The sequence below is a fragment of the Doryrhamphus excisus genome, linkage group LG10 (assembly GCF_037039965.1).
Source record: "Doryrhamphus excisus strain RoL-2023G ecotype Guam linkage group LG10, RoL_Dexc_Guam_v1.1, whole genome shotgun sequence".
Lineage (NCBI taxonomy): Eukaryota > Metazoa > Chordata > Actinopteri > Syngnathiformes > Syngnathidae > Doryrhamphus > Doryrhamphus excisus.
Window position 1 is genome coordinate 16,977,870 of NC_136366.1, and position 27,998 is coordinate 17,005,867.

General features: G+C 41.0%; 2 protein-coding genes across 4 annotated transcripts in view; one reads left to right on the forward strand and one right to left on the reverse strand.

The window, feature by feature from the left end:
• Positions 1-5,309, reverse strand: part of stxbp1a (syntaxin binding protein 1a) — a 46,770-nt gene extending 41,461 nt beyond the window's left edge. For both annotated transcript variants that reach the window (XM_058053837.2, XM_058053828.2), the window contains exon 1: positions 5,170-5,309. In XM_058053837.2, coding sequence (XP_057909820.1) covers positions 5,170-5,206 — 37 coding nt within the window. In that variant the 5' untranslated portion in view covers positions 5,207-5,309. The remainder of the gene's footprint in view (positions 1-5,169) is intronic.
• Positions 5,310-7,623: 2,314 nt separating this feature from the next.
• Positions 7,624-27,998, forward strand: part of niban2a (niban apoptosis regulator 2a) — a 38,328-nt gene continuing 17,953 nt past the window's right edge. For both annotated transcript variants that reach the window (XR_013629289.1, XM_058064257.2), the window contains exons 1-6: positions 7,624-7,914; positions 7,999-8,259; positions 18,596-18,726; positions 20,432-20,560; positions 20,637-20,742; positions 20,831-20,998. Coding sequence is in view for 1 of the 2 variants with exons in the window: in XM_058064257.2 (XP_057920240.2) it covers positions 8,205-8,259; positions 18,596-18,726; positions 20,432-20,560; positions 20,637-20,742; positions 20,831-20,998 (589 nt within the window). In the remaining variant the exon portion in view is untranslated. The remainder of the gene's footprint in view (positions 7,915-7,998; positions 8,260-18,595; positions 18,727-20,431; positions 20,561-20,636; positions 20,743-20,830; positions 20,999-27,998) is intronic.

The window sequence follows — 27,998 nt, forward strand, 5'->3', positions numbered from 1 at the left end:
TCGTGGGGCTGAGAGCTGCAAGCCCTGCAGCAGACACGGAGGTCAAACCCTATTTTTTCACTGGGAATCTGCCTCTTCCTCGGACACAAGCTAAACCCTGCTAGCTTCCGTTCAAGCTCTTTATGAGGAGATGCATTTCAACCTGTCTAGGTCGGGTGGTCCGCCGAGTAAATACTTCCCCACATTAACGTTCCTTCTTCTCCCAATGACAGAATTACTAATCAACCAATGCTGTTCAGCAGTCCTTATTTTTACGCAGTCTGTAAACCTAAAATGCAAATATAATATTATACATATACTGTATATTATGCAGCACATGCCGGGTAATGCGCAAATATATACCTAAAATGCAAATATAATATTATCATATACTGTATATTATGCAGCACATGCCGGGTAATGTGCATATATATACCTAAAATGCAAATATAATATTATACATATACTGTTTATTATGCAGCACATGCCGGGTAATGTGCAAATATATACCTAAAATGCAAATATAATATTATACATTGCATGATAATATTATATCATGCAGCACATGCCTGGTAATGTGCAAATATATACCTAAAATGCAAATATAATATTATCATATACTGTATATCATGCAGCACATGCCTGGTAATGCGCAAATATATACCTAAAATGCAAATATAATATTATACATATACTGTATATCATGCAGCACATGCCGGGTAATGCGCAAATATATACCTAAAATTCAAATATAATATTATACATATACTGTTTATTATGCAGCACATGCCGGGTAATGTGCAAATATATACCTAAAATGCAAATATAATATTATACATATACTGTATATCATGCAGCACATGCCGGCTAATGTGGAAATATATACCTAAAATGCAAATATAATATTATACATTGCATGATAATATTATATCATGCAGCACATGCCTGGTAATGTGCAAATATATACCTAAAATGCTAATATATGTAATATTATACATATACTGTATATAATGCAGCACATGCCGGCTATTGTGCAAATATATACCTAAAATGCAAATATAATATTATACATATACTGTATATCATGCAGCACATGCCAGGTAATGTGCATATATATACCTAAAATGCAAATATAATATTATATATATACTGTATATCATGCAGCACATGCCAGGTAATGTGCATATACGTATGTACCTAAAATGCAAATATAATATTATACATATACTGTATATCATGCAGTACATGCCGGCTAATGTGCAAATATATACCTAAAATGCAAATATAATATTATATATATACTGTATATCATGCAGCACATGCCAGCTAATGTGTTCATTTGGCCTCCTTTCCCTCCTGCTTCCTCGTACGGAGTCATGAAGGATAAGGCTGCAGCGCTGCACACCCATCCCCCTTCCCTCTTTCCCTTCCGCTACTGCTGCAGAGAGGACCCATGATAGTTCACCACGCTTCCCTCCCTCCTCTCTGCCTCCACCAATCCCAACCCAGTTTCACCTCGGCCAAACAGAGCTCAGGTGTTTCCCAATGCATCCTAGCGACGACGTCAAACCGAGTGTGTATACAATGTTGTAGAAAAGACTCCAAGTGCGTGGAAGTCCTTGCTTTACTATGAGTGACTGCGGTATGTACGTGCCAAATAATGACAATACGTTTTTGGTGCAAATGAGTTCTAAAAAGTAGATTTCTAAAAAGTTTAAGTAGTCCTTAAAAATATTTCCGCTTAAATTGATATCAATATAAAATCTGACATTTAAAAAAGGGTTGACATATTCATCATTATCACTAAGTAGCATGAAACAACAACAGTGATATTATTTTTGTCTAAAAATGTGCACATGGTGACTTCCTGTTTAGTGCAAAGCTATGTTCAAAATAAAAGCATTGCAGTATTAACCTGGATTCTACCATGGCAACATATTTTTTGACGTTGTTAGCCACCGGAAGAAGGGTTTACGCATGTATGAAAGATAAAGTAGTACCATGGTAAACGTCCGCACCGCGTTTTGCGTTTAGCATTTTGAACAGTCTGGTTTGTTTACACCGCCATCTTGGACCACACACACAACACGAAACCTTACGATATTTTGACGTGTTGGCACGTAACAAACACATGGACCGCACTAAAAGACAAAGGCCATGGACCGTACTGAGACAAGGGTGCAAGACCTCCATATTTTACGGGGCACTGCACTTTTGTGCCCATCATTCCCAATCCTTATTACCACATATGGCGTTCCCTTTTCTGTGCATTCTAGCGCAGGAAAACAAGTTAATATGAGCTAGCTGACAATGGAATCGTAGCTTTGTAGTCGTATCATCAAACCTGTTGGTCGATCCTGGTTGCGGAACACTAACGGACTAACTCTACACCTTTGTGAGGGTGCTGGAGGGTGCATTGGAGGTTGCTAAACCGGTCTACATGTGCTCTGTCCACTTGGAAAAGGCATTTGACCGTGTCCCTCGCGGTGTACAAGAGAGTCGAGTTCGGGGGTCTTAGGATCTCATCTCTGCTAGTTGCAGATGATGTGGTCCTGACGGCATCATCGGGTTTACTGGGATGGTATATAACATCTGAGAGGAACCGGTCGGGGTGGCTCAGGCATCTAGTCCAGATGCCTCCCGGACGCCTCCCTGGTGTTCCGGGCATGCCCAGCTGAGAGAAGGCCAGACCAAGGACAGGCTGGAGGGATTATGTCTCACAGCTGGCCTGGGAACACCTTGGCGTCCTGGTGGAGGTGGCCGGGGACTGGGAAGTCTGGGCTTCCCTACTGAGATTGCTGCCTCCACAACCTGGACCCAGACTCGATAAGCGGAGGAAAATGGAATTGAAATGGAATGGCATGCAAGAAAAATGTGTTAAGGGATGTGAATGACGGGCAAAATTCCTAAAAAAAATGTGGTACATGCATCTACTCCGGTTCCCGTGTACGTCTATCAACCTGGCGGCACAACAAGGCTGACAATGACACTATCCCATTTTACATCCATAACACACATTTTGGCTTCCAACAACAAAACATAAGCATTCAAACTACTACAACTGTAGCCTGACCAAAGCATCCTACACGTTGGTGACTCACTGGTTGTGCATGTTTTATTGCTAAATAACCCACCATGGGGCCAAACAAAGTTGCAATGCCTGCAATTTGATAAAAAGAGGGAGAAACAATATTAAATTAAACAAATCATTCATTTTCTACCGCTTATCCTCATGAGGGTCGCGGGGGTGCTGGAGCCTATCCCAGCTGTCTTTGGGCGAGAGGCGGGGTACACCCTGGACTGGTCACCAGCCAATCACAGGGCACATATAGACAAACAACCATTCACACTCACATTCATACCTATGGACAATTTGGAGTGGCTAATTAACCTAGCATGTTTTTGGAATGTGGGAGGAAACCGGAGTACCCGGAGAAAACCCACGCATGCACGGGGAGAACATGCAAACTCCACACAGAGATGGCTGAGGGTGGAATCGAACTAGGGTTTCCTGGCTGTGTGGCCTGCGTGCTAACCGCTGGACCACCGTGCAGCAGGAATTTAGCCATTTCAACCAAAATGTATAATAATTTCACAGTGTTTTCTGCACTGAAAACTAAAATATTATTTGGGGGGCGGCACGGCGGTCGAGTGGTTAGCACACAGACCTCACAGCTAGGAGACCAGGGTTCAATTCCACCCTCCGCCATCTCTGTGTGGACTTTGCATGTTTTCTCCGGGTACTCCGGTTTCCTCCCACATTCCAAAAACATGCTAGGTTAATTAGAGACTCCAAATTGTCCATAGGTATGAATGTGAGTGTGAATGGTTGTTTGTCTATATGTGCCCTGTGATTGGCTGGCCACCAGTCCAGGGTGTACCCCGACTCTCGCCCAAAGACAGCTGGGATAGGCTCCAGCACCCCCGCGACCCTCGTGAGGAAAAGCGTTAGAAAATGAATGATTGAATGAATATTATTTGGGTGCATGGAACGTATTAATTGGATTTATATGATTTCCTACAGGAAAAATTGCTTTGGTTTTGAGATGTTTTTCGGTTGCTGTCTGACGTTTTTGCAACAAATACCAAAAACCGAGGTACCACTATCAGATGAATCTAACAGACAAACTAAAATGGACACAAATGGAGGAAACGGACGTGAACAAACTGCCGTAGGTTAAAAAATGCTTTATTATCGGCATATTCTTATTATGTTTCCAGTCAAAGTCACAGTAAACGTGCAAGCTACAGTATGGATGGTTGCGGTTACGGTTGTGTCGACAAGTCCACCTGTCCGAGGGGTGTCGACATATGGAGGATGTAAGACAGATGATGTAGCACCACGTCTTAAAATGACACTACCGGGTGGCAATAAAAGAAGCATATTTTATTTTAAATGCTGCCAATCCTGGTTATTATTCGCTTTGGTAAGCACTTTAAACAAATATCATTGGAAATAGAGCTGCTTAAATTCCCAACTAAGGAAGGAATATGTGACTTGAGGTGTCGAGGAGGAGGCATGCAGTTGCTGAGGATGAAGCTGCGCCTCCATATTCAGGCCTTGCATCAGCACCACACACACACACACACACACATCAACACCGCAAGAGCAACATCTCCACAACAAACAAACCAGTCTATATTTGGACTGACGGTGCAGTGAACATAGATGACATCCGTGCTTTAGGGTGTGGAGCTTTTCGCATTGCAGCCTTTAAAGGCAATTTTATGGTCTTGATAAGGATCCGCCATTAATGTGCAATGGAAGAGAGGCTAACGTGTGTTTTACGCATCCATCTGAGGGGTGAGGCTCTGCCGAAAAACACCAACATCTAAGCACCGAGTGGTAACCTCAAATAACACTGCAATGGAATTGATTCAAATGTATTTAATTAGCTCATCAATCCGTTTCTCCAATATCAGTGCGCAATACAGTGAAGCGATGCGCTATATTTTTATACATGGAATAAATGCTGATTAAGGCTAAAAGAGCATAGCAAGAATTATACGTTTCACTGATGTTTTAAGACAAATTTACATTTGCGCATCGGCGCCGCAGGAGCCTCTGCAGGTTATCTCCATCACTTCCATTGCCGTGCACTATTTCACACGAATTATTATATTTACACATATTATATCACATGGCGATCATTCAAGCTAATTATATGCGATAACAATAAAGAGTCTTACTTTCACCGACCACCGCCTTTAATCCGATTGGTGCCATATTGGTGCGGAGTGTATGTTGGACTGCTTTCTTCCTCTCTAGTGGTCACCTCGCATCACTGCGGAGGAGCGTCCGCAAGGAGCGGTCTGCACTACGTACGTATCCTTCCGCCTTGTCAACAGAGGCAATTGTGCGCTTTGACTACCACCCCTTATTAACCACAAACACGTCACTCTTTGTTAATAATCTACTTATTCTCTATGTTATGATAGTATGGAACATAATTCGGATTGATTATGGTTTATTATGGATACTGTGGATTCTGTATAGATCCGACACTAGATAAATATTGGGCCAATACATTTGCAATTCAGCACTCACTGCTTTGCAACTGTGCAGATTTGTGGTCTTCAATTTTGTTCATTTTTTTCAAAGATAGCATATATTTTTATTAGAGAGTATAAAACCTGTTACAACCTTCTAAACCAGGGGTCTCAAACTCAATTTACTTGGGAGCCACTGCAGCTTGGGTCTGGGTGAGACTGGGCCGCATCAGGTTTTCCAAAAAAAAAAAAAAAAAAAAAACACCTCATTTATTAAAAACAAAAACATGTAAAAAACTTTGCTTTGGTTCCAGTTTTCTACAAGAAAAGCTCTGATAAAATATTCCACTGTTCTCAAATATATTTTTATTTTTATACACAAGATAAGATGAAAAATAAATAAACAAATCAAGAATAAAGAAAATCAATCAGTAACAAATAAATAGATGACACAATAGACACATGCTAACTCGCAAACTAGAGCGCTAGCGACCTAAACGGTAGCCTTCAAGTTATTTCCTTTAAACTTAAATAGCCAAAAACTTACCACTTCCACACGGATAGGGAGGATAACTATTAACAGTTATTTAACCTTTAACATGAACATTAATCAAACGTAATAATTTTTTCTGGGTACATGATACCATACAGCATCCACTAACATTAAACTTTCATATCAAGGCGGGGGCCTCAAACTAGTGTCCTGCGGGCCACATTTGGCCCGCGGGCCGTGTGTTTGAGACACCTGTTCTAAACCTAATAAGAGCACTCAAGACATGAAATAACACCCCTATAGTCACCTTTACACTTGTATTACCCAATATAGTGCACATAATAAGAGAAAATAAGACATAATATAGACTCACACATTAGCACTGGGAGAGTCCATTGTTGTTGTTTCATTTTTACTTCCTGCAATGGCTATTGTCTCATCCATGTAACATTACTGACACCTAGTGACCAGTGTAGGAGACTACACTACATACCACAGCATGTCTTTCAATGAGTCTTCCGAATTATATTTATATTTTATTTAAATGGTAAATGGTCTTTCACTTGTATAGCAACATTTGTATGCTTGAAATGCTTAATTAATTTAATTTCAATATATATATATAATCTGTTTAAATGTGCTTTATTTTTTACTTAATAATATGCCATAGTCCTTTTTGAGCCACGGCACGTTTTTTACGTTGGAAAAATGTTGCAAAATGTCACCACGCCCTCTCACGTGCATCCCTCAGTCTATTGGAGGAATGAGGCAATCAGCTACGTGTTGCCACACGGAAGAATATTACGTTGCACTGCCAGATGACGGATACTCGACCATGGACACTCGACAATGGCGCATTTTTTGCAGAAAATGATCAATAAATTTTTGTTAAAAAAAGGGATATTGGATAATTCCTCACGGCACACCTGCTGATTTCACTGCTATAGTCAACGACGGAAGAGTGATGATTTATAAATGAATATTTTGAGTTTCGCCGTGAAATTACACATTCAAAGTGGAGGGATTATGACGTTCAACATCTGTCCATCAATCATACTGCATTATCATTAAATTACTGGTGGGTACCTATATATTTTATGCTTTAAAATGCAGTTCATAGTGTGTGAGACATATTTAAGAAAGGCGGGGGTTGGGGGAGGAATATCGATCACAACACCCCAGTATTGACCCGATACGGATACCACCCTTGGTATCGATCCGTTCACACTGCTTGAAAAGGAGACTGCAGCGGCACCAGAAACTGGATTAGGTGCACCTGCACGCTCTAATTGGATTTAGCTCAAGCAATGTACCAAATTATGCCTTCAAAGGGGAGCAGCGGGCGTTTCGAAAAAAAAAAGAATTAACAAATATATACCTCTTATTTATTGACAGTATTGTAGTTAGGTTAAAAAAATAGATGCCACTATAAATAATAGATAGACATCACAATACAGTATTACACAGCACACCTACACAGAAATACTGTGTACAAACAGTACATTACTAATACAAAGGCAGCATTGACGAGGAAATGAAATAATACAATACTAAAAATAAATGACAACAATAGCGCTGTAATATGAATATGACCACATGGGGGCAGCATGCATCTTCTTTCAATTGAACCGCCCCACAGAGAAGAAAAGAAGAAAGAATATTTTACAGCGAAACCGAAAACGGGGTATATTTTGCCATCAGGTGGTGGGATATTTCCAATTAAATCCACAAATGATAGTAAATGTATATGACACACATGACGTAAAGAGACTGGATAGTCAGAAGGGAAGGGAAATGACGTGTTAAGCGTCATATAGTTAGTTTTTTGTAGGTTAAAATGCACGAGTCGGACAACAGTAGAGTAACATAGAAGGTTGTGAAACCGAGGCGCTGGTGGACACACCCAAGCCAGGGCCGCCTTAACACGTTGGACCAGTGATGGCTTCCACAAGGTGTGTCCCGCCTCCCTCGAGCTGAACCGTGTGTGTGTGTGTTCACCTCCTCCTCCTCCTTCTCCTTCTCCTTCTCCCCGCCAGGGTGTTGTCACCGAGGAGCACAAACGCAGCAGAGGCACGCATCAGCGCCAGGACCCTGCGACTCTCTGGGGGAGATTAACGATTAATGCCCCCGCGTCACTGCCTTTTAGGTCGAATAATTAATCGCTCTCCAACTGGGATTGTTCCCGATATACACTCCTGCTGCCCGTCCGGATCCTAACCGAAACGGAGGTTCTGTTGCAGCCATGGGGGACGTTGTTTCATCTCACCTGGATGAAGGCAAGCGGGAGATGATTACAGGTAAGATTGGATTTACAAAGCCATATGTCGGGTATTAAACTCATTATATGCAACATGCCTTTATGGCATATGCACCCCCTCCCCCCTCCCCCAACTCAATCGTGCTACTGTTTTGTTACTCTGATTACTTCAACACTATATCATCAAAATGTGTACAAATACATGCAAAGTGGTGTCCATATTTATTTTCCACATACAATACAATAAAGGATTAATTTTGTACATAAAAGTGCTGAATGTAATCCAATGTACTGTACGATCAATACAGTATCAATACAGTACAGCTCCACGCAGGAGTTACCTTCCCCGCCTACCAGCAAATGGCAAAATAAAAACAATTCATACACCCTTCAAACGATTATTTTTAACACACGGTTGGCTCCTCCCTTTCCAAAGTGTCCTGCTATAGATGTAGACTTTCTCTGTTTCGCATCAACATTTGCAATAAAAATATGTACTGTTCACTAGCAGCGGAAGCTAACAACTAAAACAGAAGATCCAGGTTTAAGCCTTAAATATGTGTGATGTACATTTATAATGATGGTCGCTAAAACTGATGAATCAGAGTCATCAATCACTCTTAAGGAGGGTAGCAAAAAAAGTATTGCCCCCGGGCCGCACTTTGGACACCCCTGCCATAATTGCTTCTCTGCAAGGGTCATCCTTCCCTGTGTCATTTTATGTTTGTGTATTGGACTCCCCAGTCCGCTGTGGGCCTTCTTCCCAGACGTAATAAGTAGGTTCTCCCAAAGGGGAGCATGTTTGTAGAAATTGGTAGTGGCTGATGTTTAAGTCTCAGATGGCTCTCAAACGTCTGGATTGTGAATTCTGTGGTGGGATCTGTTCCAACCAGGCGTGCAGGCTGCGTGGAGCCAAGGAGCAGTGTAGAGCACTTTTTTTTTTTTAGCTTTCACCCCATGACACTCCTTGCAGGAGGGAAGCTGACAGTAAAAAAAGTTCCAAACAACTTAGGGAAAGGGGGAATGCTTCAGAGTTGTGGTAGACGTTTGCTTCAAGTCCAGTTTGGACATTACAGTTTTCTTATTTTGGCTCAGGCTGTGTGTTTTCAGGACAATGGTGGCAGGCTACAAGCCATGAAAAGTACAATACTCTTTCTTACTGTCTGATGTGCTGTCTTTACATTCATATTTATTGTTGCCAGGCAGAATTTAAGATGTACCCTGTTGATATTTAATGATGATGACACTGCAATTGCTATTCTGCATGCTTGCTTTGGCATGTCCACAAACCTCATCAGCGAGTAGCTTGTGTAGGCTCAAGCCTCCTGCAACCCTAAATAGGATAACTGGTCAATGGACGGAATCTGTATAGAGCTGTCAGGGTGTCAGTCAGCAAGTCAGTCAAACAAAGCGGTGTTTCCCACATGACTATAATCTATTTGTGGATATGGGTGGAGATGATGTCATTGTATCAGTTGCATAATTGGATGCATGTGCATGTAATATTTTTGGACACACTCAGGGACAACATGTGTCGCATCCTTTTGGTTTCCTTTGGTTTGGTTGCTTTCAATGAGGGGGACACAGCAACACCGATCCCTCATGCTGCATCTTCTTATTCTATGGCAGACTAGGTGCGTAGAAGGTGTTTGAAATCAGAATGATGATGTCATTTATTGCACAGATTAGTAAGAAGCTCCATTAAGGTATAGTCCCAATACAATGTGTTTATAAGCAAAGGCAAACAGGTAGCTTCCCTTCTACGTATTATTGGTGGTACAAATTTCCCAATAGGAAACACAACGAGCTAGTTACTTATTAGAACTAAAAGCACAGTGAGAGTAATTGACTTCTACACACCATATTCAATATGAAATACATGCATTGGCTGCATATGGTGGGCCGCTGGTGCCACTGGTTCTTACTAATGAATTAAACTTGTAGAGCATTTATAGGTAATACAAATCTAATTTGCAGCCGTTTGCCGTCAATTACAAGGCCTTTGATTAACACTGACCCAAAAAGTTGTCTTGACCTTGGGAAAGGCTTGAGACATATTAATCTCAATCTCAATCTCATCATCCTGCATTCTTACAAAGTGACTTAATCTGTCTGATGACGTCACTTCACCTGTTTGTTGTTTTTGAATGCAAGCGGTGTTATTTCGGCTGAAAGCTGTGAGATGATGTAATTGCTTATCTTAGTTGGATTGAATCATTCCATTTTTATTGTCTCATCAACGCATGTGTTGTTTATACAGTTTGAGGTATATTCATGCTATGCATTCTTGGCTAGATGGGATTTATTTCCATTTCTATGAGTTGAGTTGTTATCCGTACAAGAGCTGATTCAATTTATTTCCCTGTGTTTGCTCACTTCATCAACAGGTTGATTTCTGCTGGTTACAATTGTTGTCATTTTTTCAGATTTTTTAGTGCCCAGACATACTGTCGCTTGCCCGACTGTAAGAAGTGAATTTCCAAGAAGTAGGATTCATTCATTCATTCATTTATTTTCTACCGCTTTTTCCTCACAAGGGTCGCAGGGGTGCTGTTTTTGGGCACATATAGACAAACAACCATTCACATTCATATCTATGGACAATTTGGAGTCGCCAATTAACCTAGCATGTTTTTGGAATGTGGGAGGAAACCGGAGTACCCGGAGAAAACCCACGCATGCACGGGGGGAGAACATGCAAACTCCACACAGAGATGGCCGAAGGTGGAATTGAACCCTGGTCTCCTAGCTGTGAGGTCTGCACGCTAACCACTAGACCGCCGTGCCGCCCACAGAAGTAGGATTCTTTATTTATAAATGGAATATTTTTATAGTTAGAGCATAGAAACCATGTTTACAACGTTCAAAATACCATAGTTTAACATTATGAGAGCCCTTATGGCCCCTTAAAGAGTCTCTATTATGCTTTTCCCACTTTTCTGATCTATAAATGTACAGTAAAGTCTCGTTATATCGATATTGTCGGGAGTCGGAAAAAATATCGATATAACCGGACTGTTGATATATCCGATCCTGCGCCGAACTGCATTAAAAGTGGGCAATAATGCACTCGACATTGTTCTATAGTATAGAACAATGTCGAGCAGCTTAAATCAATCTTTGCTTAAGGATTTCAATACCAAAAAAGAACACGGCGAACGGCTGCTTCCAGTCAACTTTATTTTTCACACTTCCACCACCAGAGCACAGCACACACACCGATTCCCGCACTTCCTGGTTCACAGGTCATGCTCAACCCGCCCCACATAGCTGGCCAAACACATGCCTGCAACAGAAGAACCAACAAACGCCAGCATGTACATATGAAAAACAGTGATTATTGCAAGCGATAAAAAGATATCTGAATACAACACAATTAAATACATGTATTTGTACGCTTGTGTCTTCGTTGGAATAGGTGTGTATGCTATGTCAGTTGGTTCTTCTGTTGCAGGCATGTGTTTGGCCAGCTATGTGGGGCGGGTTGAGCATGACCTGTGAACCAGGAAGTGCGGGAATCGGTGTGTGTGCTGCGCTCTGGTGGTGGAAGTGTGAAAAATAAAGTTGACTGGAAGCAGCCGTTCGCCGTGTTCTTTTTTGGTATTGAAATCCTTAAGCAAAGATTGATTTAAGCTGCTTTTGTATCGATATAAGCAGACCAAATTGGCTGGCGGGAGATGAAAAGGGCATCGTAGTAACCGGATTATCATAATAACCGGGTATCGTACTAACGGAACTAATTATATCATAAAAGACTAGAAATTTGCCGGGTAATGAAAATAGTATCGTAATAAGCAGTAATTCGTTATAACCGATATCGATATAACGAGACTTTACTGTAGTTAGAATGTTGTATTCCTGTGTTAAACTATGCCAAAGTTTCACATAATGAGGTTTGCGTATTTGGAAGTGAGCCCTAAAAGAAGTTTGGAATGGCTCAAAATGCTCGGTTACAAAAGTCGTGGTAAAACTGTCCCTTTGTGATGTCACAGAGGGGCTGACTTCCTTATATGGGCGTGGCTGTAAGCCAGATAAGCACCCCCCCCCCCCGCCCCTAAGCTCTGCTTCTCTGTTTCCGAAAAACAAGCTCAGGCAGAAGTTATTATATTTGGTGATTCCCAGCAAGAGAAAAATATTTTCATCTGTCTGTTTTCACAAACTAACTTACATCTGGCATTTCACACAGGACTGTTTTTGTGACTATGAACGTGAAATACCCGAAGCCAGAAGTTGTGCGTCCACGCGGTGCCCTCACATCCGGCTTCTGGGCTCCACCGTACCAATCACACCTCTCAAAGTGTGTCCGACAATGAGCGCTCTTCCTTAGGCTGGCAAGGTTGCCACACGTTCGGTTTCTCCTGAGCTCTGAGTTATTGTGTATAGGGTTGAACGGGTTGAAAAATGAGCATAATCCTTTTTAACACCCCTATAGTCACCTTTACACTCCTATTAACCAGTATAGTAGACATAAGAAGAATATTTGAAGGGGACCTGTTTTGCCTTTTCCACTTTTCTGACCTATGAATGTTGTGTTCTCGTGTTAAACTATGCCAAAGTTTCAGATAATGACATTTGCGCATTTGGAAGTGAGCCCTGAAAGAAGTTTGGCATGCCTCTTAACACTTTTCATTGTGACGGCCTTCCTTATATGGGTGTGCCGGGGTACTTAATGTAGGCCCTCCACCCTGCTCTGCTGCACTGGTTTGTTTTGCAAGTGTGACCAATCAGAGTGGAGTGGGCGTGCCCGGAGGCGGGCCGTGGGTGGAATAATTAAAAACAGAGCGTTTTGTAAATCCAAGAAAATACAGCTGGAATAGGTGCAGATTCTGGAAAATCTATTGTGTGTAGCTGCTCTATAGAAGTCCACAACTCAATACAAAGGGCCCAAAATGAACATAATACGTCTCCTTTAAGACATAAAGCAGGGGTCTCAAACTCAATTTACTTGGGGGCCACTGGAGCTAGGGTCTGGGTGAGACTGGGCCGCATCATGTTTTCAAAAAAAAAAAAACAGCATTTATTAAAAACAATTTTTTTTTTTAAAACTTCGCTTTGGTTCCAATTTTCTACAAGAAAGCCCTGATAAAACATTCCACTGTTCTCAAATATCTTACTTTTTATTTTTCTACACAAAATAAGATGAAAAATAAATAAACAAATCAAGAATAAAGACAATCAATCAATCAGTAATAAATAAATAAATATAATAATAATAATAATAATAATAAAACGGCAAATAATAAAAACTTAAGAAACCACATATAGTTGGTGGGCAGACAAATTATTTTTTTCAGATTAAAATGAACAAAGCATTATTAGAGCCCTGTAGACATGACAAAACACGACTATAGTCACATTTATACTCTTTATTTACAACATATTGCGCAACTGCAGGGTCTTGAGACTCATGCTAACTCGCAAACTAGAGAGCTAGCGACCTAAACGGTAGCCTTCAAGTTATTTCCTTTAAACTTAAATAGCCAAAAACTTACCACTTCCACACGGATAGGGAGGATAACTATTAACAGTTATTTAACCTTTAACATGAACATTAATCAAATGTAATAATTTTTTCTGGGTACATGATACCATACAGCATCCATATCAAACTTGTGCGGCACTAACATTAAACTTTCATATCAAGACGGGGGCCTCAAACCCTGACATAAACACTTATCCTCGTATATGTTGCTGTAAATGGGGTCAGGTGTTAGGGAAGCTTAGTAGGGGGCGGACAGGAAGTGATTTCAGGGGTTCAGAGTTGAGCAGCCAGTGTTTTCATTTGGGAAATCTATTAGGGATTATTGTGCCCATTATGCCTGTAGTTAAAGCCTGTTGTTCTGGTGATCCACTGCGGTGCTTGTGTGTCGCACCAAATGTCACAGTTAACATTCCTGTCACAAGTGACCAGTGGGGTCTTTGATTGTGTCTTCTGTTTGTGTTTTATTTTTCCAGTTTCTGGATATACTGTGTATACCTATATAGTTTCAATAGCTCTGTGCTAGGGTATTGGCAGAGAATCAAATATGCAGCACAGCAGGGTGTACTATTACACTGCCGGTCATATGTCTTGACCCCTATTACAACCACACTCATTTTACTTTTTGCTGAACTTAGTAAAGTAAACATTACTGTGCAGTCACTTTGAAAAATGTACTTTGAATCGTGTGTGTGTGTGTGTGTGTGCGGACAGCTTGTGTATTCCTGTTTGTAGGGAGTATGTGATTTCTTCCTTCTCCTCTGAAACACGTTCTCACAGAACGATCTCCTCCCAGGATCCCACATAACACACACAGCACATACATAAATGTTAGCTACAGTGCAGTCGGACCGCAGTTTTTGACAGCCCAGCATCACATTGGTCCAGACCTCATCCCACGTATTAAAAGTGTCTTCTTCCAGAAGACGGGCTCAGTTTTCTTGAATCTATATACATAAAATGTTTGACTTATTTCAGGTTCCGCAGCTTTAGTTTGTGTGCTTGTCAGTCTAAATATTGCCCCCCTCCCTCGGGCTTTCTCTTCTGAGAAATGGCGCCATTATATTCCTGAAACATGTTTTTTTTTTTCTTCTTCATAACAGATTTTTTGACTGATGCGACTTTTACAGTAGACATAAAAGCAATAACAACACATTCAACACTTTTACTGGTTAAACAATATTGCCCACGGCTTAGCATGCTTGGCATATATGAGGCCCTCAAACCCGGTTAGATGTTTTTTGGCTTATAGTGGGAAGATCAATGTTTCAATTTTAAAACATGACGAGAACTTTCCCACAGTTAACTCATTCAATACCAAGTACGTAATTGTTAGTAAGTTTTTATAAATCCTAACACCCTATCCCAATAATGTATTTATACAGCTTTTACGTTTGTTTTTTTGCGCTAGTATAGTATAGTATAGTTTAGATATTTCAGTTGGCAAAAAGCAAAAAAAAAATTGTATCAAAGTGAAAGCTATGATTGCAAACTGATATTCATTCATTCATTCATTTTCTACCGCTTATCCTCACGAGGGTCGCGGGTATGCTGGAGCCTATCCCAGCTCTCTTTGGGCGAGAGGCGTTGTACACCCTGGACTGGTCGCCAGCCAATCACAGGGCACATATAGACAAACAACCATTCACACTCACATTCATACCTATGGACAATTTGGAGTGGCCAATTAACCTAGCATGTTTTTGGAATGTGGGAGGAAACCGGAGTACCCGGAGAAAACCCACGCATGCACGGGGAGAACATGTAAACTCCACATAGAAATGGCAGAGGGTGGAATTATACTCGGGTCTCCTAGCTGTGAAACATGCACGCTAACCACTCGTCCACCGTGCAGCCTGAAAACTGATATCTTCCTGAAATGTACCTATGTTCCTTTAATGCTAAAGAATGGAAAAGGGTAGAAACAAACAAACTAATCTTTCTTTTGGTAGGTTCCATCTTTCAGATGAGTCAAAATCGTGAAAAATGGCCAGTACCGAAGCGGCTGGGATTGAATGAGTTAAAAACAGGAAGTGAAAGAAGCACTGTGTTGTCTGTCAAAATGAATGTTAAAGAAGACAGAAGGGGATGGACCTTGAAGTCAGAACATTACAGACCTCAGCTATTGTTCAAAGGGAACGACGAATAATCGAAAACACTTTGCTCGGACGCCTTCTTGTCCCAGAGACAAGAAAAACAGATGGATAGATAGATAGATAGATAGATAGAATTTGCTGAAAGACATATTTTGTGACATAGCTATCGAGCTATCTAGCACAAGAGCTTACAAGATTGAAATGTGAATTCTTGTTCAGAAAAAAATGTGAGCCTCTTGTGGGCACTACGTATTATTGGGACAATAATACATGTATAAATTAATCACATAATCAATTAAAGTTAATAATTAATAATTGCCATGTGCATGCATGTCTGGCAGGAGGAGGGTTTCAGCACCATAGCGTGTTTTTTCTATGTAACAACTGAGTGAGCTCTTTTGTCAGTCACAGTCTCTTTGTTTCGGTCAATGGAGGCCAGGACGTTGGCATACACACACAGAATGCAGACGAGTGGAACATAATAGAAATGAAATGCATAGATTGCAATAGCAATAGCAGCTCTGTTCCCATTTTGCCTGATTGCTGTGAGAACGTTGTGACCCTTAAAAAAAAAGATACTGATAGCTGATACCACCATCTGTTTAGTGTCCTCCCTAGCATCACTTATGATGTGTTGGCTCAGTTTTGCTTCACACATTCTTGGGTTCAAAGTTGAGTTGAAATCTGGGGGTGGAATTTGTTTGTACTGCATGTGCCCTGTGATTGACTGGTGACAAGTTCGGGGTGTATCCCCCTCGTCCAAAGTCGGCCAGGATAGCCTCCAGCTCAGCCGTGACCCTAATGAGGATAAGTGATATGGGAAATGGATGGATTAATTGTGGAAGTCAGTCTAATCGCAATGGATGAGTCACAGCTCAGTGTTTGTTACAATTTGACCTCTGGAACGCATCGCAACAAAAATAATCTAGCACTGAAGCTATTTGGGGATATTTTTTTATAGGACAGAGTACATTGTGTTTTATTTTATTTCTCCTCCACATTTTTGTTATTGTCATTCCTGCCTTTTCAGCGGTATTCTTCCTCCTGCCTTCCTATTTCCTGTTGTCACTTCCATAAACGGATCCTAGTCAACACTGTCTGCTGCTGACTGAGCCAACACATTGGCACTTTTTCCACCAATGGAACGTGGGAAAGACGCACTTCCCTTCCAGCAGTTCCTTAGATGGACTGATGAGGGAAGATGCCTGAAGGCAGCAGTAGAACTGGGTCAAGCACTGGCGAGACGTTGTGTGAGAATGGAAACTTTGATTCATTGATTAGTAAAAGGAGGTTCTGCTTTGTCTCCGAATGAATGCTGCAACAAACAATTAATAGTTTAGTGTTAATAGTAGTAAGGCTTTTGTCTGGCTAGCTTTTATCTTTCCACGGACAAAATGAATTCAGAATTTATTCATCTGGCTCGACATACAGTAGGTCTCACATCCCACACGTCTCCCAGCTATTGTTTGCACTTCATACTGTATATGAATTGGAAACAGTTGAAAGTCAGAACGTGCAAGACAGGGAGAGTAAAGGACGTGAGGAAGAAATTCTGATTTTTTTGGTCAGCATGCAGCAGTGAAGCAAAATATGTCCCGCTAATCGTGGTACCTTTTACCATCATCCTACAAGTTGGTCCCAAGCATGACCTTGCACGACAAGGTTTGGACACATGAGTGATAATGTTTCCAATTGTAGAACTGGGTTTTATGTTCTGGATCACGGTGATAGTTTTTCCCTGTTAGTAGACCCGAGTTCAATTCCACCCTCGGCCACAAATGTCGCTATACAAGTGAAAGACTATTTACCATTTAAGTAAAATATTAATATAAGGCATTCAGAAGACTCATTGAAAGACATGCTGTGGTATGTAGTGTAGTCTCCTACACTGGTCACTAGGTGTCAGTAATGTTACATGGATGAGACAATAGCCATTGCAGGAAGTAAGAATGAAACAACAACAATGGACTCTCCCAGTGCTAATGTGTCTTATTTTCTCTTATTATGTGCACTATATTGGGTAATACAAGTGTGACGATGATTATAGGGGTGTTATTTCATGTCTAGAGGGCTCTTATTAGGTTTAGAAGGTTGTAACAGGTTTTATACTCTCTAACAAAAATATATGCTATCTTTGAAAAAAATAATTTTTAAGACGGGCGTCACGGCGGTCGAGTGGTTAGCTCGCAGACCTCACAGCTAGGAGACAAGGGTTCAATTCCACCCTTGGCCATCTCTGTGTGAAGTTTGCATGTTCTCCCCGTGCATGCGTGGGTTTTCCGGGGACTCCGGTTTCCTCCCACATTCCAAAAACATGCTAGGTTAATTGGCGACTCCAAATTGTCCATAGGTATGAATGTGAGTGTGAATGGTTGTTTGTCTATATGTGCCCTGTGATTGGCTGGCCACCAGTCCAGGGTGTACCCCGCCTCTCGCCCAAAGACAGCTGGGATAGGCTCCAGCACCCCCCGCGACACTTGTGAGGATAAGCAGTAGAAAAAGAATGAATGAATGAATGATCTGCTTGTTGAAGAGGTCTTCCTGTTTATTTTGACACATGGATAAAAGAAAAACGACTTGTTTCTGCTGGAAAGGTGTGAGCAACACGGGATCCGTCATTCACACATCTTCTGCTCATGGTCCAACGTGATTTTCCACCGACGCTTCACTGATCTCAGCGTCTTTTTTGGCTAGATCAGAAAAGTGATTGATTTGAAGTTCTAATAAATGGTGGCATTTTGAACACTAAAAATGTGATAACCGTGATTGCTATATCATTCCATTCTCTCTCTATCTTGCAGGAAAGACCAGAGATGTGATGAGACAGTTCAGTGACGTGTATGAACAGCAGTACGCGGTTGCTCTCTTCAACAGCGTCCGCTACGAGATTGAAGGAGGAGGTGGGCCGCAGTCGCAGCTGCTACACAGAAAGGCAAGTTCACCCCTTTTAGTTTCAACCTCAGTCAGTCATTGTGCAAACTAAAAATGTGTGTGAAAGGGATGAACTGATTAGCAACACCTTGTAAAGCTGGTTTTATGTCAGCCAATCTGAATGAATGTAGTTGATTAAAGGCAACGCTGTGAAACAGCATTTTTCCCTTCCAAATGATACTTCAAGGCCCAAAGCAGCCACAGTGCAGTTATTATAATCTGGATCATTAACCCTTAATTACTTTTTCACTGCCAATATAATGATGATATTGGGGCCTTGAATATCGGGTGAATCAGGGTGAATCATACATACTTTTTAATGACTTATTTCGTAGTGTAGAATACTCAGAGGTTCACATTGGGAGTGACCAGGATGGATAGGATCAGGAAGGAGTATGTTAGAGGCCTTGGAGATAAAGTCAGAGAGGCCAGACTGAGATGGTTTGGACATATTGATAGAAGGATGCTGCTTTTAGAGCTGCCAAGTAGGAGGCATAGAAGAAGGAGGTTTATGGATGTAGTGAAGGAGCACATGAGGGTAGTTGGTGTGAGAGGTGCAGAAGACGGGGTTGGATGGAGTCGATTGATTTGCTGTGGTGACTCCTAAAGAGAAAAGCGGAAAAAAAAAGAATAGTGAGCAACAGTAGGTAAAAAACTGACCCATTTTCTTCTTTGTGAGGTATATTTTTACCCACCATGAAGTGGCGGCTAGACATAATATAGCGGAGGCACCAGGTGCTCGGTGCAGCATTTTTTAAACCTGATATCAACAGAGCCTGGCTCTTTTTTTGGTACTTTTTGCCGTGGTACGTTATCATGCTTTGCAAAAGTCTCAGACTGCTTTGGATGTCAGATTTTTTCCCCAATACTACTTCAAATACGGGGTGAGGTTAGTCATATTCAACTTCCCGGGTTCTGTACCACCACGGGAAACTTGTGCATGACAAGTTTTGCACTCAAAATCACATTGACTCTGCGCTAGTATCGGAGTGATTATGTTGGACAGGCCGATTATAATCCTGTACTTTTTTGCACATATCAGATCAGCTCTGTAAATTTCCGAAATTGATAAATCACTGGTTAAAACATTGTTGCCAATAATATTGTTGTTAATATACTTTGTTGCATACATTTTTATGTGCATTCACTGGCCACAAATTCACATTGACACACAGGAGCATAGTAGCCAGAGCCTTTAATTAGAAATGGTGTGGCATCAAATGGATTACATAATGAGCAGGAAGGAATAAATTATTTAGACAGATTTTTTTTTTTTTTTATGTGAGCAGCATACCCGATAAGCCACATGACGTCTCAGCTTGAAAGTGTCCGCTAAGTGATTTGTAAACATTGTCAGTCGTATCTGAATGGCAAGCCCTCTTGTGTAAACATTATGATGCCTGTGGGTCCACTCCTCAATCACAAGAAGGGAAATGGAGCACATTTCACACATGATCAGAGTTGTTGTTCTATGAATTCATCGTGTCAGCTCATCTCTCCTCACAACCTATGAGGACATAGTGTCTGCATGTCCGTGCATGTCCCTCTGACACATTGCATATTTGAAATAATTAGTTCCAAGCACATGAATGAAGACCACGTATTGTTCTGTCGGCCTCCTCCTTGATTTGTAAAAAATGAAGCTTCAGCAATTCGAAGTGGAAACAAATGTAACTTGGTTTTTGTATGAATGTTCTTTGTTCCAGGACCCTTTGGCTGGCCGATCGATCTTTTCAGGAAACTTGTTTCAGTACCTAGAGGAGAATCGCAAGTGGAGAAATCGCTTTGTATCAGTGCCAAACAACTACAGCATCAACCTCTATGAGAGCAGAACCGTGGGTGCACTTTGTTTGCAACTTGACATCTTCACCTTGACTCCTTCAACTTATCTTTTTCCCTCTCATCTAACAGGCACAGGAGCGGGGACTGCATCCCAAAATAACCATCAACTGTGCCGGCTACCGGGCCTTGACCTCTATGGAGGAGTACATTGAACTCATTAACAACAGCCTTCCAGGTAACATAATAATATCAACATAATCCAAAAAGTTCCTTAATTGCTGCCCATTTTCTTATGTCTGCTTTATGCTTTTTTCTTGTTTTAGGTATTAAATCCAATTTGGGAAGCAGTCCTTTCATCAAATGTGCGACTCAGTTCCCGCTCATCCTGTGGCACCCGTACGCTCGGCACCATTACTTCTGTGTGATGACCGAGAAGGAGCAGCAGAAGTGGCACGCTGTTTTGCAGGACTGTGTCCGGCACTGTAACAATGGTAAGCATATAAATCATTCTTTTGTGCTGTATACAGTACACGTGTTTTTCATTCCATGCAGTGTGTATGCACCTTAAAACAACAATTAAGCTATTTAAGTGTGCCATAATATCTCACTATGTTGTAACCTTACAGAGTACTGGAGGAAATTGTACCTACACTCCATTCCATACAGACAGATCATTATAATGTGATTTTTTAGCAAAGCGGATGAATGGGAAACTTTGGCATAGAGTGAGCCTGACTAAGCAGCTTTCCTGACTTATTATGTGATGAAACATAGATATGCTGTCTGCTGGTTTATACGCTGTCCTTTTATTCTCTGCTATTTTTAACAGCTCAAATTTCACACAAAGCTTCTAAGAAAAGCTACTTTTAGGGGAATTGTTGTTGCACTCAGCCATGCACACGACACGGAGCAGCGTTAAAATTAAAACCCACACAAAATGTATGTTTGTTTTTAGCACATTATGACATGAAAATACAGTAAAGTCTCCTTATATCGATATTGTCGGGAGTCGGAAAAAATATCGATATAACCGGACTGTCGATATATCCGATCCTGCGCCGAACTGCATTAAAAGTGGGCAATAATGCACTCGACATTGTTCTATAGTATAGAACAATGTCGAGCAGCTTAAATCAATCTTTGCTTAAGGATTTCAATACCAAAAAAGAACACGGCGAACGGCTGCTTCCAGTCAACTTTATTTTTCACACTTCCACCACCAGAGCACAGCACACACACCGATTCCCGCACTTCCTGGTTCACAGGTCATGCTCAACCCGCCCCACATAGCTGGCCAAACACATGCCTGCAACAGAAGAACCAACTGCGTTTGTGGTTTCTCTCGTGTGTATAGAATCTATACACACGAGAGAAACCACGAACGCCAGCATGTACATATGAAAAACAGTGATTATTGCAAGCGATAAAAAGATACCCGAATACTACACAATTAAATACATGTATTTGTACGCTTGTGTCTTCGTTGGAATAGGTGTGTATGCTATGTCAGTTGGTTCTTCTGTTGCAGGCATGTGTTTGGCCAGCTATGTGGGGCGGGTTGAGCATGACCTGTGAACCAGGAAGTGCGGGAATCGGTGTGTGTGCTGCGCTCTGGTGGTGGAAGTGTGAAAAATAAAGTTGACTGGAAGCAGCCGTTCGCCGTGTTCTTTTTTGGTATTGAAATCCTTAAGCAAAGATTGATTTAAGCTGCTTTTGTATCGATATAAGCAGACCAAATTGGCTGGCGGGAGATGAAAAGGGCATCGTAGTAACCGGATTATCATAATAACCGGGTATCGTACTAACGGAACTAATTATATCATAAAAGACTAGAAATTTGCCGGGAAATGAAAATAGTATCGTAATAAACAGTAATTCGTTATAACCGATATCGATATAACGAGACTTTACTGTATATGGTTTTTTTAGCTTTAGGATAATTTTATGCATTTACTCCAGTAACATACCATACTGTTGTTATTTAGTTTATTAACATTTTTAACATCCATTCATTCATTTTCTATGCCGCTTATCCTTATTAGGAATAGCACGGGTATGCTGGAGCCTATCCCAGGACTGGTCACCAGCCAATTCACACTCACATACCGAAAAACAATTTTGAGTCACCAATGAACCTAACGTGCTTGGTTTTGAAATGATTTTGAATTTTTTTTTTTTATGTTTTAACATTGTGAGGAAAAAAAGATTATCCGCAAAGTAGGTTTTCTCACATTTCTTATGAACAAACCAAAGAGTGAATTGCAACCCAACCCCAAAGATACATAGCAGTCCTGTGTGAGGCAAGTATGTATGCATGCCTCACACATGCATGTAGGTTATGCTAATAAGGACTCAGCCTGATAAGAAAATTTCCCTCTCATTCTGGTTCATTCCTACCCTGAAAGAATGCATGCATTAAACATTTGCAGAGAACTCTTACTTGCACACATCGTAAGGTTTGACAATGTCTCACCAATGTTATCGATTGTCATATCTGCTGTTTGATCTTGTTTTCGAGCTAGTCGACAGTACTGGTACACAGTACTACAGTACTGAGTACTGCATCTCCCTGGGGGGACTCAAAGCAAGTCAACTGGAAAGCTGTCCCGTTCCCTAAAGGCACTGTCAACATGACCACAGTTGTTTGGATCAAAATGTTCAACATCCTTGGCTACAAGCTCAAGGACTTCTCTGTGGCGTCACGGTGCAATCCGTACATGAACCACTCGCTAATTCATTTATTAGTCACTCCAGCAAACAAAACGAGATATCATTTGTCTCCAGATATTTTATTTTTCAGTTATGAAGAACAAAATCTTTTTCTTATTACGGAAGTAGCAGAAGGACTTTTTACCTCCTAATAAAGGGAGATTTCTATGGATTTGTCAAGAATCCTTCATTTAACATTGAGTAACAGTAAATCATAATCACGCTTCAGTACGGCTTGGTTTTGAGGTCATGCTTCGATTTATTTTTGGGACAGTTATGGTAAAAAAAAAAAAGCAAAACAAAAAGCTGCTCAGCTTTTGTGTAAAATGGTCGACTTAATTCCTTGTTATTAATACATTGGGAAAAGTCAAATGTAAACCGAAGGAATTTCTCCCATTGGAAGTAACGTAAATCAAAGCAGTCTGTTCCAGATGCCCCAAAATCCATCCATTCATCAATTTTTTGCACTGGTACACCCTGAACTGGTCGCCAGCCAATCGCAGGGCACATATAGACAACCTTTGGCGCTGATATTCACAAACTATGGACAATTTAGAGGCTCCCATTAATCTAACATACATATTTTTGGAATATGGGAGGAAGCAGGAGTACCAACAGAGAACCTATGCATGCACAAGGACAAATATTCGAACTCCACCAATGTTCCAACAGAGATACAAACCCATGATTTAGAGTCTGGAGTGCTTTGTTGGGTCCATTGAGTCTGCGGAATGATACCATACAGGACAAACGGACAAACGTTTGTTAGGTGCTACATTGTACGCTAACCAAGACAGTGTATGACTACATTGTTGTACATGTATACTCTGTGTAATTAAGTGCATTCATATGCAAAACCGTTGTTGGTGAATATAAGATTGAGTGCATGCAGGCTGGAGGTGCAGAGCAGAAGGAATGTCTTTGATCCTTCTTCATGTTGTGTGCTTGTGCCACAACACATGACTTGTGTGTCAGATTTGTTGAGGACAAAACATACATACTGTAGCATTAAGACTACACTTTGTGTAAGTCAAGTCATGTATCTGCTTATCAAGGGCTTATCCAGTCGAGTTTTCCCTTACTTGGATTGGCTTGGATTGAATAAAGTAGTTAGTGGTGCATGCTTGTCCAACAAGGAATCTCATGCTGCCTGTCACACATTGTTGTTGTTAAAAAAGGTTCAATGGCAGGGGTCTGGACTCAGAGCCATAACTTCTGTGGCCATGTCCACCGGTGGAAGAAAGAGTGAAAAGAACGAGCACAACGGGAGTACTTGAGGGTATTGTGTTAATAACGTGATGTCATGAATCATCAGCTGGACATCAGCAGAGCGGGGAGCTGGGTCAACTCAAGTTCAGAATACTTGAAAGACATTTCATTAGTCCCAGGAAGTAAACTGTGGTACTTTAACATGATTATGAAGACTGTTTTACCAGCCATGTTGTTAGGTCTAGAGAGCCACTGAGAGCCACTGAGGAAAAGACAGGAAGCAGAACTAGAGTTAGCAGAGAGGAGGGTGCTGAGGTTCTCATTGAGAGTGACCGGGATGGATAGGATCAGGAACGAGTACATCAGAGGGACCATTACATGTTAGAGGCCTTGGAGATAAAGTCTTAGAGGCCAGACTGAGATGGTTGGGACAGATAGGAGAAATAGTGAATATATTGGTAGAAGGATGTTGCCAGGTAGGAGGCGTAGAGGAAGACCAAAGAGGAGGTTTATGGATGTAGTGAAGGAGGGCATGAGGGTAGTTGGTGTGAGAGAGAAGATGGACTTGCTGTGGCGACCCCTGAAGGGAAAATCCCAAAGAAGAAGTTTAATTTACCTCCTGTATTTAGGATTTCCTCAGAATTTTATTGTTGTAAAGCTCTTTCATATGCCGTTTTGTTGTGAATTGCAATAAATTAGCAACAGGAGTTCATCACCTCAGTCACGGTGAAACTAAAATAACAGCAAATACACAATGTAACGCCATCACACAGACTGCGTGTGTATTGAAATAGACCGTAATATACATGCAAAACAACACAGTACTATTTTATACAAATATATAGCATGTTTGGTAACTTCCCAGCATGCCGCCTGGGTTGTAAATTAGTACACAATTGTCTTGTTTTACTGGTATATTAGTGTGTAAGCGTTTGTTATCCACTAATATAGATCAAATGTACCTGATAAAGTTGCGGAGTATGTTTGGCATGTTGCCATGCCTTCTCATTGCTGAGCAAATTAACTTTAGAAGACATCTTCAGGCTGTCTGCTGAGGAATCCAGTGTGGTGTGCATTATTGGCTGGCTTCCAGAACGTGTTCCCTGCGTGAAGTGTTGACAGTACATTACATACAGTAGGTAGAGCTGCGTGAAATGTTCCTTTTGTGGTGCAGTGCAGCCATTCAGAGACGATTTTAAAGAAAAATTTAAAATGGGTTTGTTTATATGGACTTGTATTGGTAACTTCATTGTGATAGCTTGCATGTTTTTGCAATAGCAGATTTGTGGTTCCAAATGCGGGGTGGGTGGGGCCACAGTATGCCTTTAGCTATGCGGTATAACCTTCACTGTTGTTTGACAACACAAACATGCTTAATTAGAGCTACTATACACCAAATTGTCCCTAATTGTTTGTAAACGGCATGTACAATCCTTTTTTTCTTCAGGTTTTTCTCCCTGGTTTTGATGTAGTCAAATAGAGCTGCAGCAATTAATCAACTATGAGATGATTGACTGCCCAATTCATCGACCACTATTTTGGTATTACATTAATTGTTTTTTGGGTTTAAAATGTAAATATATTCTGTAAATCAAATATATTAAAGCCTCAAATTAATTTTCTTAGTCTTCTATTTGTGTTTTAGGCAAAACAAATGTTTGATCCATACTGTATAGATTTGAGGCTGCACGGTGGTCGAGTGGTTAGCGCGCAGACCACCACTCGGCCATCTCTGTGTGGAGTTTGCATGTTCTCCCCGTGCATGCGTGGGTTTTCTCCGGGTACTCCGGTTTCCTCCCACATTCCAAAAACATGCTAGGTTAATTGGCGACTCCAAATTGTCCATAGGTATGAATGTGAGTGTGAATGGTTGTTTGTCTATATGTGCCCTGTGATTGGCTGGCGACCAGTCCTCTCTAATGATCAGAAATGTGCATGACTTACTGTTATTTCTTACTCAGAACAATTTATTGCAAGCTACTGCACGTTTATACACTTTGCAAATAAACTGAATTCATCATGAGGGCTGAATAATTTGGATGCATCAATAAATATTTCCAAAGGCTTTGCATGACGTTTAGCTGTGCAGACACACTTTCATACCGTTCATTGTTGTTTGACAGCCCACAGACTTCCCTAATTGGAGCTATTATGTGGCTAAATTGTCTATAATTATTTTTCAAAGTGTTTAGCGAGGTTTTTATTCATTAAATCTTCCGTTGACATGACATTTTTTAACCCGTGTGAACGTTTTAGCGAGGAATGACAGAAGAAATTATACTGTTTATTGTTTGTTTTTTGTTCATACATCTTATCGTTGTTTTACGTACCGTAGTTTCATAAAATATATACGATAACATAGACTCACACAATAGCCGTTCCTTGTTTTTGTCTGTGCAGCGTACTTTGTGCGGCGGCTATTGTCTTCATCAATGTATTGTAATGGTGCCTTTTAAATGGCTTTACACTCGTGTCACACATTATAATACACATAATCGGAGTAAATAAGCTAATTTAAGATGTGTGTCACAATAAATGTGTTCCTGAGTGGAGCTTAGTGGCTGGTGGACAGTAGTGTAAAGGACAGGAAGTGACATCAGAGGTTCAGAGTTGAGTTTTGGGTCGTGGGTTATGGCCCCAATGGCATCCTGTGTTAGAATTAAATATGCATTAAAAAAAAAAACTTACAACAGGCTGTATTCGACTATGAAACAGCGATCATATAAAACGTGATAGAGTATAAGTACTAATACTCTATGTGGTAGAGTATAATTATATTGTCAGTTTTAGGCTGAAAGCATCCCCAAACAACATTATGTGATATTAGGTGCATGTACCATGCCTGGGCCAGACCCACAGTGTTAATCCGAACAAGAAGGGCTTGCATTTTGGCTGTAAAACAAAGCCGGCCCCTGCCTCTATGCAGTTTTGTTTGGTTTTACTTTTTAACACGACCTGTTTGGGCATGCTCAGTTTGTCTATGTTTGTCTACATTCCAACTGCAAGGTTGGGCTTCAAGAACATGTTGCAAGGAATTGAGGCTGTGTTTGTGTTTTACTGCAGCTGTGGCATGCAGAGGTTAATTGCATCACTGTGAATTGATGACATTCATGCCTTTGGCCTTTTGTTGAACACGCCCGCTCTCACCTCTGTCATGTGACGTTTTGACTAAAACCAGAGCCGCCAAAGACTTCTGGGGTTACTGCTTGGTTTTCCTGACATGACACGTGTACTCTATTGCAGTCCATTAGGAGCAATTTTTTCACAGATGAAGCAACCAAGTTAGTGATGAAACAACAGTGGTGGACTTGAACCAATGAACTTCCAACTCATGGTGGTAAACCTCACTGTGAGGACGGCCTCATGTAAATGACTCGAATTGTTTCGTCACAGTACACAAACAATCTTGCTGGTGGACATCCAAAGACCCCTTTAGAACGGGGATTAGATTACAAGTACAGTGGAACCCGTTTATGACGACACACCTTGGACTGGCTGAGTCATGTCAACACAAGCGGTTGTCAGAAGTACAGAAACCAAAATGACCCATTGCGTATACATTAATTTTGCCAA